The sequence below is a fragment of the Fundulus heteroclitus genome, unplaced genomic scaffold (assembly GCF_011125445.2).
Source record: "Fundulus heteroclitus isolate FHET01 unplaced genomic scaffold, MU-UCD_Fhet_4.1 scaffold_69, whole genome shotgun sequence".
Classification (NCBI taxonomy): Eukaryota; Metazoa; Chordata; class Actinopteri; order Cyprinodontiformes; family Fundulidae; genus Fundulus; species Fundulus heteroclitus.
This window is the reverse complement of record NW_023397132.1, coordinates 1,650,791-1,669,035: the sequence shown is the minus strand read 5'-3', so window position 1 is coordinate 1,669,035 and position 18,245 is coordinate 1,650,791. Positions and strand designations below refer to the sequence as shown.

At 37.5% G+C, this 18,245-nt stretch overlaps 1 protein-coding gene across 1 annotated transcript in view; it reads left to right on the top strand.

Annotated features, from left to right (window-relative positions):
• zmp:0000000660 (arf-GAP with Rho-GAP domain, ANK repeat and PH domain-containing protein 2) overlaps window positions 1-18,245 on the top strand; it is a gene marked incomplete at its 5' end in the record, with an annotated part of 140,874 nt that overhangs the window by 105,445 nt on the left and 17,184 nt on the right. The window contains 5 exon segments of the mRNA XM_036133884.1: window positions 2,308-2,382; window positions 2,914-3,031; window positions 8,428-8,556; window positions 10,052-10,185; window positions 11,506-11,588. Coding sequence (XP_035989777.1) covers window positions 2,308-2,382; window positions 2,914-3,031; window positions 8,428-8,556; window positions 10,052-10,185; window positions 11,506-11,588 — 539 coding nt within the window.

The following is an 18,245-nucleotide window of genomic DNA, read 5'->3' as shown; positions in this document are numbered from 1 at the left end:
TTTACAACCAGCGCCAGCCCGGCTTTAATTAACTACAAAATGCCTTGATTCTTTCTAATTTTCTTCACTTGTAGCTCCGCAGATTCGGCGGTCTCAAAGACATCTCTCTGCTTCCACACAAAAGTGAATAGCAGGAGGGAAAAAGGGAACAGAGCGTAACAACGTGGCTTCATATCCGAGTGTGACATTTTCACAATTACAGCTTTTTGCTCCATTGGTTTAAATGACTGTAATTTCGGAGTCATTTTTGGGCCACAAGAGTCTGGAGGGGCCTCATCCCTCTTATTATAAGACAGCTCAAGCCATTAATGGACCTCGGTTCACCTGCCCATTGAAATGACAAAGGAATGCCCCTGTAATTTCAAGGTAGCTAAGGAAAAAGGAACCCCTCCATGCTCACTTAGTTTTCCATTTTCTAGAGAGTGAGCTCACCGAAGTCCTCCTTTCAAATTCTGAGTCATTGTCTTGAATATAACTTTGTCAAAAATGTGACTTTAATTAGAGGGAATTTCAGGCCAATGCTTTAGGAAGTGTGTCAGAATTGAATTTCGTCTTGCTGTTTAATAACGGCAGTCTTAAACAAAAGAAATATAACTTCACATCTGTTAATTTTAATTAGTAAAATGTAAAGTTTTTTTTTTCCTTTTAAATAGAACCGAGTGGAAATATTCTTTATTGTCAAACACGGGACGAAATTAAGGTGTAATGGCAGCAGAGTAAAACACAAATTGAAGCATGCTAATACACACAAAGGTAAGAAAATACAAAAACAACAACGACAAAAAAACAATAAGAGACTTTAGGGAAAATCACAAGAAAAATACTGTACAGTTATTTAAAATTGCAAACCCAGATTAAAGAATCGTGCAACAGAGGAGTGATTTTAGAAAATGTACAAAACATTCTTGTGTTTTATGTATAATAAACAACAGACTATTTACAAGAAATGAAAGAAAAACAGCAGGGATATAAATAGTTACTGAGTTTGTTGGGAGCAGTGATTATAAAGCCTACAGCTGCTGGGAGGAGGGATCTACGATAACGCTCCTTTGTGGACACAGAATGCAGGAGTCTGTCCCTGAAGGAGCTCTCGCGATTTGCAATATATGCAGTTGCAATATAAAATTATTTTAGGAATTGGCAAATTTAGTTTGTGAAAATGATAATCTTTATTGTTTGACTTATGTGTTAACAGAGTTACAATCTCATGCTGCGACTTCATTCTTTCTTTGTGTTTGAGTTTGGTTTGTTCACAAATATATCTCAGCAAATGATAACCAATTATACACACTTGGCTCCAGGGATAAAATATTATTACTGAGGTTAAATTTAGGAGGAATAGTTTGTTTAAACGGTTATAACACAAAATTAACATAATTTTTTTTCTCCCACGCTATTAAAACTCAAGCAGAAGGCAATGAAATTTCTGGAGCTAGCACTGTGGAACAATGGTTTATGGTGGACTTTTGTCATTTTCAGATAGGCTGTTAGTGCTTCCAGGTAGAATTATTTTTCAACTAATATAAAAGAAAATCCTACTCGGCTTATTCAGTCTGCTGCAACCGGACGACATTGTGATTGCCTTTTGCCAAAAAGAAAAAAAAAAAAAAAAGAAAAGGAAAAAAATAGAAAAACGGTCCCCTCCATTAAGAATTGTTTCACATGCTGTTCACATGCTTCTTTAGCTCTTGGCTGGTCTTGATGCTGCGTTCTCCCACTGAACTGCAGCTGGCTGTAGTAGCATTAGCATTCAGCTCCTTAAACAGTCTGAACATTTCCCCCATTAATTTTCAGAAGCCGACTATTTCTTTTGCTTCTTTTTTACCTTTTAGATTTTCTTTTTTCCCACCAAAGGTTCCTCGTTGACCACAGGGCCCATTCTGCCACTTAACCTTCTTCTGTTCGAAGAAATACTATGAATATTAAAAAAATATGTATATTGTGAGTGAATACTAAAGTAACACATGAAGAGTCTTAAGGTGTGCCCTCTAAATCTCTTTAAACTCTAACTATAACGTGATACTTGAGTAAAGCATTTTATTTGGGTTGTAAGTGAGACATCCAGCCTGTGCCCTCTTCCTTTTCAGTGTGTACCTGCCTCATTTATGCTCTCTTTATTTAGTCAGGTTCTGCTTTCTATTAACACTACTTTTATTTTATTTTTTACCTCCTGCTTTGGCAAAAATAAAGAAAAAAACACTTCTGGCTTCCACGACTGCATTAACCATTTCTCTCACTATTGTGTAGTTTGATGTTTTACCACTTTGGAGCTGAAATTCTGTTCTTTTTTTCCTCCTTCCTCTCCAGTTCTGTCCAGCAGGGGATTTGATCTTCGAGGTGTACCTGGAAAAGCGAGAGCCGGAGCAATGCTGTTTAATAAAGGTGAGAGTGGGCGTCTTATTCATAAACCGCTTGTTTCTGGATGCCCTGAAGTAAAAAAAGGGGGGGGGGAGTGAGAGAGCATGAGGAGGAGATGGAGGTTGTTAAGGGTGAAAAGGGTGGCTTGAACAAGAAATGGAGGTTGATGGAACAAGGCTGAGACATCGGTGGTTTAACCTGGTGGGATTACTGCCACTGGAATGAATCAAAAGCAAACTAATCAAAGAAATCTGTTTAAATTATGCAAGTAATTGCATTTTCCAAGGGGTGGCGGCTTCTGAAGGTCACAGACTCCTATTTAAAGTTTGCTGCAATCCTTAAGAGGGTTTACATTAAGATAAACGCTACAGAGAAAGGGTTTTCTTACCAGTTTCCTCTGTTGAGACTGGTAAACTTTTGCGTCACTCTGTCATGCACAATGAAAAAGTTTGCATAAGTCTGTGTTTTTTTTTTTTTTTTTTTTGGGGGGGGTGGGGTGTTTTTCCTCTTTGTGACAATTTCCTTCTTTTCCCCCCCCCTTTTTGCTTGTGGTAGCTCTCTCCAAGTATGCGGTCTTCAGAGCTTGCAGAAACTGCGCTGGGTATGAAAAATGTCACTTTTAAGGCAGACGACTTGTGGACCACCTTTGAAGTCATCGAAAACGGAGAACTAGGTATTCGACGTGTTCGGTTATTTTCTGCTTATTGACTTTCTTTTTGCTTTATTGTCACACTCAAATCTTTTGGAAGATCTAGCAATTTTAAAATCAGTCAGATAACATGACCAAATAGCAAGACAGTTTTTAAATTATGATTTTTATTTCTTAAGGGGGAAAAAAAATATTAAAAATAGTATTAAGCCACATTGTTTGAAAAGCTGAGTTCACTTTAACTGGCCAAAGCCAGGTCTGATTACTGCCTGACCTTTAGAATAATGAAATTGCTTAAATGAGATATTTTTGTTAGAAAGTTCTAGGCCTACTACAACCTACAGTAGCCTATAGGTTGTAGTAGGCCTTGTGGGCTATTTCAAAAACCTACACATTTTGCCCAAATCCAAATAACTTCATCATCAGACAACCAAGTCACTGATATCTGTCAGTCTGGAAGGAGCTACAAAGCCTATGGCATTGGGACTTACAAATGGCTGGTACATGTTTTATGCACAAGAAAATATGGAGCAGTGTTGAAGCTTCCCAGGAGTGACTGGCTAACCAAAATCCACCCAAAAGGACATTGACGGCTGAACCACAAGGTCTCAAAAGAACCCAGAACCCAAATCTAAAGCACTTCCCTCTGTAAAAGTCAGTGTTCAGAGTTCAATATTTAGAACAAACATGTAATTCATGGGTCCCAAAACCACTCCTGACCAAAAAAAAAAAAAAAAAAGAAATCTTATTGACAATTGACAATCAAACAAAGTGAGAGTAGTTTAAACAAAGTGAGGGTAGTTTAATGGTATGGTATGCTTTGCTGCTTCTGGATCTGGACAATTTGCTGTAATTGATGAAACCATGAATTCTGCTCTTAAGCAGAAAATATTAAAGTACAGATGTAAATCCAAACAGAGCTTCTGTGGCATTAGTTTAACTTTTTCATAAGGGGCTAGATTGGCTTAGATGATCATTTGCAAATCATATGCTTATCTTTGTCCAATTTTAAAATGTGTATGATCTAAAACTTTTGAGTTTTAAAAGAAACGCTGGTCTCTTTTTATATGGCACTGTATGTGCAGGTATGTATCACATGTCTCTTTAAATTTCTGTCATTAATCATTATCAGTTCTTGTTCTGGCTTTTCATACCAACACACAAGTACAAGTTCTCTTATAATAAACGGTTCAATCACAACTGTTTTTCAATATCCAATATGCTTTTTGCAGCTAAAATATAATTACTAAAAACACTTTCATGATTAATGTTGTCAGGTCCTGCTGTTTCCTTGCCCGAAACTCTGCATGAACTTTTCCTTTTGTTTTTGTTTTTTTTGGCTGTAAACCCAGGCTAAAGGACAGCAGGCTTTCCTCCGTCTTGAATAATTCATGCTTTCACAGGGCCATGCTTCATTTAACTATTATTTAAAACCATTGGAATAAAGTTTAAAAGGTGATCACATTAGTTAGAATGTCTGTGTAATCATGCTTGCCATGGAGTTATTAATATGAACTTTTAAGCACTAAGTGGAGACCTGGATAGCATATTGTTGTGTGATGCAATAACTGTGGTGTGCAATAAATGCATCGGATAAACAATATATGTGAGAAATCACTTACATATATTAAAGGTTGGAGACTCCAGTAATTTTACTTGAAGATCTAAATAAAAATATGCATATGTTACTGCAGACTATAGATCTAGTAGAAATGTAGATAAATATAAAAATATTGATCTACATATCTACAAAAAAATAAATAAATAAATATATATATGTGTGTGTGTGTATATATATATATATATATATATATATATATATATATATATATATATATATATATATATATATATATATATATATATATATATATATAGAATATCTAAATTTATTTAGATATTCTAGTCTGAATATACATGATTACTCTTTTTGTTGTTTTTATGATTAAATTCATTTATAATTGTGGTTTGCTTTCAAATAAGTCATAAAGACCTGTCTAAGCTGTTGTTTACACTCATTTCTGACTGCTGCCCACTAAATCTTTACTGCTAAGATTACTTACAGGGTTCATGTGGAAAATCTGAACTTTAACCACTCTCCAGGTCTGAAAAAGAATGGAAAAAGACGATAGTGAATGGAATTATAAATCTATTTCTAGATTTTTTTTTTCATTGATTCAATGTCAAGATGATAAAAAAAAAGAAATTGTTCATGTCTGGGCACTTTGTATGTTATATGTAGTCACGATCATGCCTTTCTTCTGTCTGTGTGCCTGTCCAACCCTTCGTCCATCTATCCGCCACGTTTCCACCTGTATAGAAATGCCCTTTATTGTGCTTCAGGGTGGGAAATTCATGTGTATCAGAAGCAAACTGAAAGACAAATAAAGGCATGCAAATTCACACAAAGGTGACAATAAAAAAACGGATATTAAAAATAAAATCCTGTTCAGCATATTATATTCTACATTTAATCAATGTCAAATTGATGTCATAAGTGACATTTCACCACTTGAGCACTGTCTGTTGACCAAAACAAGATGTGTGGCATGCCACGCCTCTCTCTACCTCAACAATCGTTATCACCAGACCAGTTATCTATTTCAATCTGACATTTTATGTCAAAAAGAGAATGCCCTGAAGGTACGCGAGGATCATGGTGGGCAGCTCACAAGCCCGCCGGGCTGCATTAAACAATGCTAACTGTGTTAGCTGGGCTACCGGCCACTCTCCTCACAGAACAGTAATGCCCCGGTACCGTTGCCGGCTCCCCACCGTGCCACAACACAGCAATATGCAGCTGGGAACCAGTTCTATACCGAGATACAGAAGCCGAGAATTCGCTGACAGCATACCCGCAACACCGTTACGTTATACAGCTGTCTGCTCGCTCTCCACCACGGTCACAGTGACAGCCGTGGTGGTCGTCAGTCAGACGGATTTTTCAGCTACAAACGAACCTTCTTTACATTTGACAGCATTTAGAAATGAAAAAAAGGTACAGGTAATGGCAGCGCTGTGGTCGCCACCTTCTGTGTCGGTACAGAAATTGTTTTTTTTTATCTGCTTGCTGGAAAACCCTGACTTAAATTCCCCCACAGGAAACGATATTCACTAAAGTCCCCATAAAACTCTTTTGTGAGTGGAGCTCCCCTTTTTATTAACCGCTGTGAAGCTAGCTTGAGGTTGAATGTGGGATAATTTGCGCTCCGCGGCTTTAGCAGTAACTGCTTCCTGTTTGAGCCGTTACAGGGAGGCTGATCTGGGACTCCTGTCTGCTCGCTGCTTCGCCTTCCTCCTCTCATTTCAGCTGGTGAATCTGCTGGGAGGAAGGGAGGGGCAGCAGTGTGCTTGATGGTGTGGTGTGATTGGAAAATATATAAATTACATAGAAAGACAAGCTATGTAGAAAGACAACCCGTTTTCTGATCTGACTGTTTTTGAGCCAATTAACATAGCTGACTGCCGCTGAGCAGGGCCTTTGGTATTATAGTTAGGCATTCACACAGCCTCATCAGTGCACAACAGACCATGTTATACCCCTCCAACCTCAGACAAAATGTAATTTGTTGTCCTGGCCCCTTTTAAGGCTTTTTTTTGTTTTGTTGGGTTGGAGTAAACAAAAACCATTCATGTTGTATGTGTGTCTGTGTCTGTTCATATTTCTTTCCATGCTTCCATCCCATCATTCACTGCAGGCTCACAGGGATGCTGGTGTCTATCTCTAGTGGAGATTGGGTAGGAGGCCTGGTTGCCAGTTTATCACAGGGGCAACATAGAGACACACAGGACAAACAACTACGTACACACTCACACCTAAGGACGATTAGAGAGAGCATTTAACCTAACAGTTATGTTTCTGGACCATGGGAGGAAGCCAGAGTACCTGGAATGAACCCACGCATACACAGGAAGCGCATCCAAACTCTATGCAGAAAAACCCCGGGGCTACGATTTCAACTCAGGACCTTCTTGCTGCAAGGCAACAGTGCTACCAATTTATAACATTTTAAATGTTCTATACTTGGACAATAATGAATTCAAGGTTCCTTTATTAAAAAACCTTGCATCCCTCAACAGCACAAGTCTTGGTTTTAAACTTTCCCCTGTGGTCTGCTTTGTATCCAATTAGTGTCACATTACCATTTATGGTTGGCATTTTGTTGCAGGGCTCATGCAACGAACAGGCTCTCGTTTGTTGCCCTTGCGATCAGGCGATTATGCTATCTCTTTAATGAAGCAGTGTCTGTGAATGTGGCGGCACGCTGGGAAGTTATCCAAGCATCATTGGTCTGATGATATGCACATTAATTAATCATCAGTGCCATCGTATGTAATAGATTAACTTCATCTTTCCTGCATGATCGACCTAGAGAGCTGACCCGCCTCCTCTAGCGTTAATAGGCAGTGACAGCGCCTTGCGCTTCACACTTAACCATTTGATCATAGGAGAGAATCAAGCAAAGAGGAAAGTCAGATTTGTCACAAAGCTGCTTAGCTCACCGGTCCCCCATGCACTTTTCATCAGTTCACTTGGAGTTTACATCTCACTCTTCTGTTTATTTTCTTTCTGACAAAGTTACAGAGGACATGCCGTCCTCTTCTAGCAGCGAAGGTGTGTTGAATACTAAATATACTTATTTATATATTTGCCGAAAGTTCCTAATACTCCCCACGCCAAAACCAGCATGTCTGAGGAAGAGTAAACACTCAAGCTGTTGTGAAGGCTACAACGTGACAGGTTTTTGCTCGTAAAGCCACAAAGAGGGGAGAGGGAGTGCATTAATTAGTCATGTTGGTGAATAGCTTCAGATAAACACAGTTAACAAGAATAAAAGGAAGAGAAAAAAGGAGAGGGGTGGGGGTAATGTTTGTTGGGGGAAAAGAGGAACTAATTCCATGGCTTCCATGGGTCTGCAGAGATTCCAGCTCTGAGATAAGCTCTGTGTTATTAATAAGTTATGCCACTATGACTCTTTTTGCCTCCTTTGGTTATGAAAAACGCGGGGGTGTAGAAATGGAAGCATCAGAGCAGAGGAGGTAGTACACAAATTATCTGCTTTTTTTGGCTGACAGCATGCACCCTGTTCGCCAATTAGAAGGAGATAATAGGTCTATTTTTCACATGAGTGTGTTTTTATAATCAGGTCCTGATATGCTGTAGATAATTTAAACTGCTCTTTAACGACAATGGGAGGAACAACAAGATCATAACGTTGCTATTTGGTTTACAAGCGTTTGTCTTGGGTGTGGATTGGTCTCGTGCATGTCGGATTCAGGCAAGGCCAGAGGACAAAATGGTTTTACAGCTAATTTTATTCTATTTTTTTTTTTTTATCTTTTACGTTCCCTCCCACATTTGCCTCTTTAATAACTCACCTCCCCAATAAACACAAGGTCTTTTGTTTTTCCTTCAACAGAGCGACCGCTGCACCACAGTGAAAAGATTCTTGAGCAGGTGTTGGAGTGGAGCACCTTGGACTGCCCAAGCTCTGCTTTTCTTGTTATAAAGAAATTCGCCGGAGCCAAAAGAATGTCTGGAGGGAAAGGTAGAGTATGCTCTCAATGAAAGCCTGACAGTGAAACTCAATGCTAGAAGACGATGCGCTTTTTTTCCTCCCGCACACACGTTATTTATTGTAGGACCAAAAAGGAATTTATAATCAGTATTTCATTAACAAATTCATCTCCAAAAAAGTATAATAAGAGCCAATGTTCACATAATGTTTTTTTCTAATTCTGTATATATACTTTTTTTTTTTGCATGCGTAGTTTTTCCACAAACTGTTCAATTCAGGCTTAAAGGTCTGGATGTTAATTTCATTTGATAATGGAAAATGTGTATTCCAGCAAATGAAAGTAAAGGGAACTTTAGTGAAAGTTTATTATACAACTACAAATATATTATATTGAATAAAGCAACTAAATTCAATTATTCAATATAGTGGTTTTCTCTTGAGCATACTTTGATTAGAAATGAACAGAAATTTAGCTAAAATGTTTTATGGTCCCTTGGAGATGACTTGTACACCTTGCACTTTTCCACATTTTGTTTAGATATCACCCTAACAAGCAAATGGAAACCGTGTGTGTGTAATTTAATCTCTGTGTACATCCAGTTCTTCTGCGAAGGCCTTGGGTTTGTTGAGGAACATCACTGAACAAAGTATTATGAAGACTAAATACCACACAAAAATGGTCAGGAATAAATATAAATAAATGAAGAAGAAAAAAGGCAATAAATACTGTAAGAAACTTTGAAAATTTGTCCAAAAATCAAGCAAAACTTTTGGAAGGAGATACTCTGGTCAGATGGGATTTCTTTAGGGCTGTGTGTGGCACATTATTTCCACAGTGTACATTAGTTTGAATACACCATCTCTACATTACAACATAGGGTTGGCAGTCATACTGTGGGCACACATTTATGAAGGAGTGAGGCGGTAGCTGTTGGGATTTAATTGGGAGTTAGATTGAGGGCAATCCTGAAAAAGAACCTGTTAGCAGCTGGAAAAGACAGCAACCCTAACCCTACAGCCAGCACTATAAAGGGATGGCACTTTGTAGGTCAAAGCACATTCCCGTGTTGGGATGCGCCAAAGTCCAGATCTAAAGCTGAATATTCCTCGGTGAGGCTTGAAAATCGATGTTCACATATGTTGTCCAACAAATCTGACTATGAAGAAAAAAATCTAAAAAAGCTAAATGTGTAATGAATGTATAGACATACTCCCTAAGACTTGCAGTTTTTATTAGAGTGAAGCATAGTTTCGCTAAAAATATTGACTCAATGGGCCCCATTACAAATGTACGCCATGCTTTTCAGATTGTAGTTTAGTCCAATTTTTGAAAACCATGTATCGTTTATTTTCTACTTCACAATTATCCAGAAGATAAAGTCTTAATAACAGACACTTGAGTATTTTGTTGAAAATTGTGAAGTTCTATTTTTTTTTTTTTTTTTTTTGGCAAGACACTTTAAATCATCTTTACTTTGTCTTTACTTTATGTCTTACACTGTGCTTCCAATGCTGTTTTCAACAGACCCGAGTCAGTTTATAAAAAGCGACTACATGAAGTTCAGTGATGGATGCTCCAAGCTGCTCTCTGGTCACAAATTCCAGGACAAGTATGTTGTGCTTCGTTCAGAGAAGCTGCTTCTTTACAGGGATATCAAAGTGAGTATCCCTTTTTTTTTCAATTCAGCCTTCATACACTGTCACATTAGCCCAGTAAACACTTATAACCATTTGTTGTTTTTTTTTTTTGCTTGCAATTACTAGTCTTTCAGAGGAACAGCAATGACTGACATCCCAAGGAGATATATATATATATATATATATATATATATATATATATATATATATATATATATATATATATATATATATATATATATATATATATATATATATATATATATATATATATAAAAACAAGACTTACAGTGGAGCATACATCACTGCAACCTAATAGACCCAAACCCAGCCAGTCCCTGTGACATCTCGTGTATCTGTTTCATATATCCCTGAGCGTAGTCTGGAGCTTTCAGATTTTTAAATTACAGAAGAAAATAAAACACACTGAAGGCAGTGGGTGCCATATTTTCTCTCTCTCTTTTTTTTTTAAAACAAAAAGAAAGAATGCAGAACGTGCAAGAGAGGGGACCAGCAGGATCGAGATCCCTGGAGGGCTTTTTTTCTCAGCACATTTCTGCAGTTGAAACATGGGATTCGTAAAGGAGTGCGAAGAAGTGTTAATAATTGATGGAGGGGCTGCCTGTAGGGTGGGAGGGGGTGTGTAGGTAGGAGGCAAAATGAGTAGAAGCTATACACACACACTCACGCTTCTACACGTGTGTGTGTGTGTGTTCGTGTATGTATGTATGTATCTGTGTATGTGTGTGTGTGTGTGTGTGTATGTAATATATATATATATATATATATATATATATATATATATATATATATATATATATATATATATATATATATATATATATATATATATATGTATGTATATATATATATGTATATATGTGTGGGTCTTTGTGCTGCAAGCTACTCTAAATATGAGGTTGCAGAAGAATGTGGCTAATTACTGCATAAACACAAGGTAAATTAGAAGTGTTACTGCAATTTAATTGATATTCCTTGGCCTCTGCAATTATTGCCAGGTCTGTATTTAGTGCAAATTATGCTGGATGAAACAGCAAATGGGATGTGGGTTTTGATGTGTAGGTGTCAGAAGCAAGCTATAACTTTGATTTTGTTTGCTTTGTTCTCCTTCACTTTGTTCTTTGGCAGTCGGAGGATTGGGGTTGCCGGTAATGATTCAAACTGATGCTGCCTTTTCTGTGATTGTGATTTGGTTATTTTAGTTTAGCTTATCATGTTTTCTTTTTGCATGTTTGTTGTTTTTGTGGCTTTTTTCTTTTTTTGCCAAAATATTTAGCGGTGTCTTCCTTTTCTTGTCTGTTCTCTCTTTTCTTTGTGCAGAACACTAAAGCGGAGAAAGAGATTCAGTTGAAGATGGTAAAATGTTACCTGGGCCTGAAGAAAAAGCTGAAACCTCCGACCAAGTAAACAGTAAAAACAGTCTACAAATGGCTAGAAATTATATGGATGTGTTCAAGTATACAAGTGCTGTAACCTTTATTTGTGCCCCTCAGTTTAGTAAACTCCCCATGTCAACATTTGCGATAATAGAACAGAAAAGTATTTTTTTTCTTTAGTGCCATCCCTGCTAAACAGCCAGTTTGTGTCTAATGGTTGACAGTGAGATTTGGTGACCCTAAAAATGGAAATTACCATTACAATTCCCAAACATACATACATCCCCTCACCGTACTTCTCATAGTTGGCGCTAGGAAGATAAATATGGATACTTGTCCAGTTTTGCGGCAACATGCCAGGTTGGAACGACATGCTTTATAGTTTGCTGCTTATGATTTAGTTTGAGATAACTCATGCAGTTCTCAGTTGGCTTCATATTCATTAGCTCCCTTACCATTCTCTTCACTGTGCCTGGTGGCAAAAATAAATCTGTACTTAGGCTTTTGTATTTGAAAGAGCATTAGAGTCACTTGGAGAAAAGAAAACGGTGGTTATTTTCTCTAAAATGTTCTTTTAAAGTCGAAATATCGAGAAAAATTACATTGAAAGGAAAATACATAATTTTGTCTTTTCTTTTTCCCCCACACTTTTTCAACTTTAATCTAAAACCCGATAACCAAGAACAATCTTGGTCAAAATTTATTCTCAAAGTGAGGCTTTTGCCTAGTCCACACGTAGCCAGAGGTCTGGGAAAAAAGAAACATGTTTAGACGGTCATGGCTTTCATCCTCATGTTAACATTGTTTTACATTTCTAACAACAAATGATTCTGTAATCTGGAGATTTTGGGTCTGGCGCATCACGGTGCTGATGTCACATGTGCGGCCATTGTTTTAAACTTGGCCATACAGTGGAGTGTAAAAAAAAAAAAAAATGCTGTCTGAGGTGCTGATTTCTACGTTGTTGTTGTTGATTTTTAACAAATGACTCTAATCAATGTTAATCTAGACAACAGACCTATGGCATCTCTGATCGTTTATCTCCAAGTGACGTTACCTCGGCACCGCACAGCATTTCCTGTCTTCACCTCGATATCGAGATTTCAAAGTAAAAGCATAAATGGAACATCATGTACATTACAGCTGGTTCAGAGGGTTTCTGTTTATTAATGGCCATTTCTTTCTTTTCAGCTGAATTTTTGAGGTGTCTGTATATCTGTACAAAATCCCATTAGCTGTTAATATTTTTCTTTTTTGACACGGGGTGTCTTGTGAGGTCTCCAGCGTGACCGTGACCTCACGCGTGATCTGTTTTATCCAATCGCAGGCGAGCTCATTGTAACTTTACAATGAATAACATTGTCACAATGTGACGTAAATCAGAATGATTTATTGTACATTTAATCATGGTTGAATAATTGCTCCATTTCTAATGTAGTCACACATTTTGATGGAATAAGCCTTAAAAGGTTACACAGAATGTGAATCCCCAATTCTATTAAACTAAAAAAAATAAAAATAAGTTATTTTGGCTTCTGTAGTCACTTGCATCAACAAATCCTTGTTAAAATGTAAGAGTGAAGAAAGTGTTCACCAAGACCAGTGGTGACTACTTGATTTGCATTCGTATGGCTCATAGCATCTTCCTTTACATGTCAAAGCCTCCCCTAGGCCTGAGGAAAGGGGGGTCAGGGCAAGTATTGGCAGTTTTCTGCGATGACAGAAAACTACCACACACATCAGTTAACCAGCACTTCTACAGCAATTTTCTCTGCCAATAACTTCATAACATCCCACTTTTGTGCATTGTATATCGCTGCACACAATACCAATATAGCAAAGAACTGCTTGGGTTGCAATACATATTGCCCAATTATGTAAACACAGTGGAATCAGGGTAGGGCTGCATCAATAATATTGATAGATATTGCAAAGATGTTATCAGTTCGGATTTGTACCCATTTTTTCCTCTCTTTCTCATCTGTGCATCAGTCACTCAGTGACTTTTAGCATTTTGCGCAACGTCATTTGTGTCCGGTGGGAGCAACTGCTGCCTTGACACTCTGTCTAAGGTCATAACACTTGGAATATGTTAGCCAACAATTATTCCCCTCCAAACCGTTCTTTGCGTTATGAATAATGCACAAATTGATAATATATGTATTGTATTCACAATATATTGTACAGGCCTAACTCAGGGTTTCTCTTCCGGTAATAAAATGTATGATGCTCGCTGCTTAATGTAACAAAAAATGTGTTGGGAGGATATTAAGATCTTCTGATAAATTCCTTAAAAAAAAACTACCACTAACTTGTTTCTTCCACTGCTAGAAAAGTGGGATTTTCGGATGTTATTGGCATATTATATTTGTGACAGTGCTTGAGTTTAACGACTAAATTAACAAAAAGTCATTCTGATTTATATTACATTTTGACATTTTAAAGGATCTGTATCATGCTTTTTTTTAAGCCTTCCAACGTTAACTATAGGCATATGTGAAATATTGCTTTTAGCACCACGAAGTATTCATTTGTTATGAAATGATCAGTTATTAGTTTTTTTCTGGTGCTATTTTTCCAACCAGGAAGAAAGACTCTTGACGTCACATTGTATCAAAAAAGAGCAGTTGCTGTCATTTGTAGATTAGGTGCTAAAAGAGCCTCTTCGTCTCAACTCTGAGAAGAGATGACCGCAATCTGCCTCACATCCCCAGTCGTTGGACGTGTTGAAACCTGGAGGGGGTGGCTGCTCGCTTTCCAGTATAGGGAATGGCTCCTGCTCTGGGAGAAGGACTCACAAGGATTACTCAAACATGCATGAATCAAGCATAATCCCGCTCTGGCCATGATTGTGTTGAGGGAATAGCATGATAACATGGTTAAAAGCTCAAAAAATGATTTTGCATGATACAGGCCCATTGTCTTACTGTACAATTACAATTTGCTTGCCTGTGATTGGACAAAACAGGTCACGTGTGAGGTTGTGGCCAGGCTGTAGAACTTATGAGAAAGGAAAAACCTGAACTACTATTATGATTGTGTTTTAGATTTTCATAGATACCTCAAAACATTCAGCTGAAAAGATAGGAATAGCCATTATTGTACCAGAATTTTAAATAGCTCAAGGAAACTCTCCAAAACAGCACAACCTTTTGAATAAAACAATGCTGAGACAGAACTGATGAATTTCAGTTTACCCAGTTGCTGGATAGACTGCTCACCATCTGCGTTCTGTGTTTGTAATAACTCAAAAGGAGAAAGACGTTAACACTGTTTTGTTAAATATTTTATTTATTTATATTGTGTACCCCTGCTGGGCATATTTTACCGTGAGATTATCTTCTCATAGATATTTCTTGAATTAGGAGGTTTACATCTGCTCTACTTAAAGAGGGCATTCTCCTGTGTTTCTGATTTTGAGATATGGGCTTCTTTTCCATTTTGTACTTATATCCTGGACAATATATAGCAAATATAACATTGTATCCATATCATGAATAACTGCTTGGACAACAATAGGTGTTAGCAAGATAGTTAGATGCCATCTATTCAGGCTCATGTACATTTAATGTATTTGGTGACACTTGAGTAAAGTAGTGTTAAAGTGGTCAATTCAATAAGAAACTACAGTTCTCGTTTTTCAGCGCCAAAATAAGAGCCTTTTTCCATAAATCAATATTGTTGTGGAACTAATTATTGTTTTGCAGTAGCTGGAAATACTAATTATTTTTGGACAATGTTAGCAAAATTAACCCATTTAATTTTTTTTTAGCAAATAATATTATCGCAACAATCACTGATATTGGTGCCTATTGCATATTTTTCTATTAAGGTGCAGTCCTATATGACACTAAATTTAAGAGAGCTTATTGTATACAATAAGTTGCATAAGAAACTTAAGTTTCAGTCACGCTGTTCACTTTCCATCACTTTAAATGATTAATGGCATGATTTATGGTGAAGTAAATTATCCAATATAAAAATTAGAAGCTTCTGTTAATTACCTTGGTTAAAAAAAAAAACGATATAGGGTTGAAAATGGCACAAATGGAACCTCAAATCCATTAGGTTTTGGTTTTCTCATGTGGGGTTTGATGCCAGCAACACAGATCAAAAAAGCATGTAACAGAGCCTGGAAAAAGCATGGCAAATCTGTGTGAGGTTCAACAAAAGCCCTGTGGAGCATTTCACAAATAATTAGCAGAATTTGCAGCGTGTCAGAAACGTAAGGACAACTAAAAACAACATCCAAGAGAGGGAGAGTCCTTCTGAAGTAAAGCGATGTTCACCACTCTGTGAAAGACTTGAAGTCAGTTTAAGGAGAACCTCTTTTGATGTGAACCAGCAAAGATCTTCAAGGTTTTATCTTCTACAGACGGCATGTCTTTTTAAACAGTTTTGATCAAATTAAAATTCCAGATGTACATACATTGTCATGACCCGTTGGGAGAAATGTGAACATTTACACAGTATTAATATTTTGAGAGACCCCAGAAGGTAATAGTGTTGTTGTGTTTTTTTATGTAACAAACTTAAACAGAGTGGTCAAATTAAATGCTGTTCTATTCAAGTGTGAATGGCTGTCGTGAAATTAAAAGATTTCTGGGCCAAAGCTAATCACCAATATTCCCTGTAAAGGACAGAATATGGTTGTCTGTTGCACGTCTCTTTGTGCTCCTGTCTATAACTCCAAACTTTTCACGTAAAGCCAAAACTAATAGCAATGATTTAGTTTTAATTGGTTTACATGAGTTAAGGAGTTTTTTCTCAACTCAGCTGTGTCTAAATACAATCAGGTTAGTATTTAGGTAATTAGTAAAATAGAACATCAAATTCCTCAAAACGGAACACTATCAAACAGTTTTAATACATGGTTAGTTGTAAACTTCAGACTTTTTATTGTCTCTGTGATGATGAAAGGGAAAAAATATTCTCGAATGAAAGCAGCTTTATTTTATGCATAGCTGTTTTAAAATGCAGTATACAAAAGGTGTTCAGGCATAAATAAACTAATTAAACAAAACACAACTAAGCATTTGCACTGGCACACAAATATCATGCTAAGTTACTTATATTAACTTAGCTTGGATTGTTTAGGTGCTGACATATGACCACAAATGAACCCAGTTTTAATGTCGATTATTTGAACCCCCACATAGATTAGTGTTATGTTTTAAGTGTTTATTGCACATATTAATTCTTTTTGGCATTCAGGTCTTTATGCTAAAACAGTTGGAAGAATAGCAAAGTATTAGCTGAGTAATTAGTTGGGCTATCTGCTCAGGCGGAGCCTGCAGTCAGCTGCTTAACACACACTGCGCATAGCTTGCCAAAGACGTTATTTAAAGGCATACTATGCAACATTTTTCAGTTAATTAATGTGTTCCATACCGTTTTGGATGATTAAATGAGTCATTTCAGGTCGAACAAAGGTTTTCTCGGCCGCCCTGGTGTTCTGTGCGGGAAATACCGCACTTGCAATTGCAAGAGCTCTCGGCCCGCACACACAGAAGTCTCGCTTTACGGCGAGAACTCCATGTGTTTTTGCCCTGCCATTCACTATATGCACGCGCGAAAGCAACAACAAAGAACCGCGTGTTAACGTCAAATAAACATGCAAACATATCGAGTTTTATTATTATTATTATTATTTAATTTTTTTTTTTGTTTGTTTTTATGTTGGCGAGACGCTACCGCAGCGGCCGCGGCTTGGCGAGGCGGTGGCGGTAGCGTCTCTCCAACATAAAAATAAAATAAAAATAATAATAATAATAATAAAACTGGCGAGGCGGCGGCTTGGCGAGGCGGCCATGGCCGCCTCGCCAAGATAGCGCTGCGGGAAGCTTGATGTTCATACCTTCACCGTGTTAGTCATTGTTTGTACTGCCGTTTTTTCCACTTTTCGTTGCGTTCGCCTGTCTGCTAAGCTCAAAACAACCGCGCCTGGCTTGATGGAGAAACCAGAACAGCTGAGCATCTTTAATTCAATTTTTGTGCAACAGTGCACTTTTACTTTCGCCCTCTGGGGGGAGCCTCGCTGGAAAATCAACCCCGGTTGCATAGTATACCTTTAAATAATATCATAAATAATAGCGATGGTTTACATTCCATACCATGACTTGGCGCTGAAGCCGTCTTCTTTACAGGATTAATTTTCAATTTGGAAAGCTCATTAGTGCCTAGGCTTTAACTTTATAGCTGATGAGTTCTACACAATATCATATGCACGTGATGCCATCTATTTCATAAAGTGCAGCAGTCTCTTCTGGAGCAAAACAACCGCACAGCATGAAGCTGGCCCCTTAACGCTTCATAGTCAGGATGGTATTCTCAGGCTTGCACAATCCCGCCTTCTTACTTTCAAATGTAAGGATGGCCGATATGGCAAAACGCTTTAAGTCTGATTTAAACCAGAGGACATTTTTCCGAAAACGTCTCTGGGTTTGTTTGTAATCTGTAACCTGGCTTTTTGCATGTTAATGTTTTGGATTAATGTCTTCTTCCTTTCCAGTCAGAAGCTTAGAAAGTCATTACATTTCCTAAATTGATCTAAGGCATACTAATCTTATTGTTGATTTAATTGCACATAGCGATAATTAGAATATGTTTGTCTGATTATGCAGCGTATAATATATGGTTTCAGCTGTGTAACAGCATCATGGTTTCATAATCAAACCACAAAAC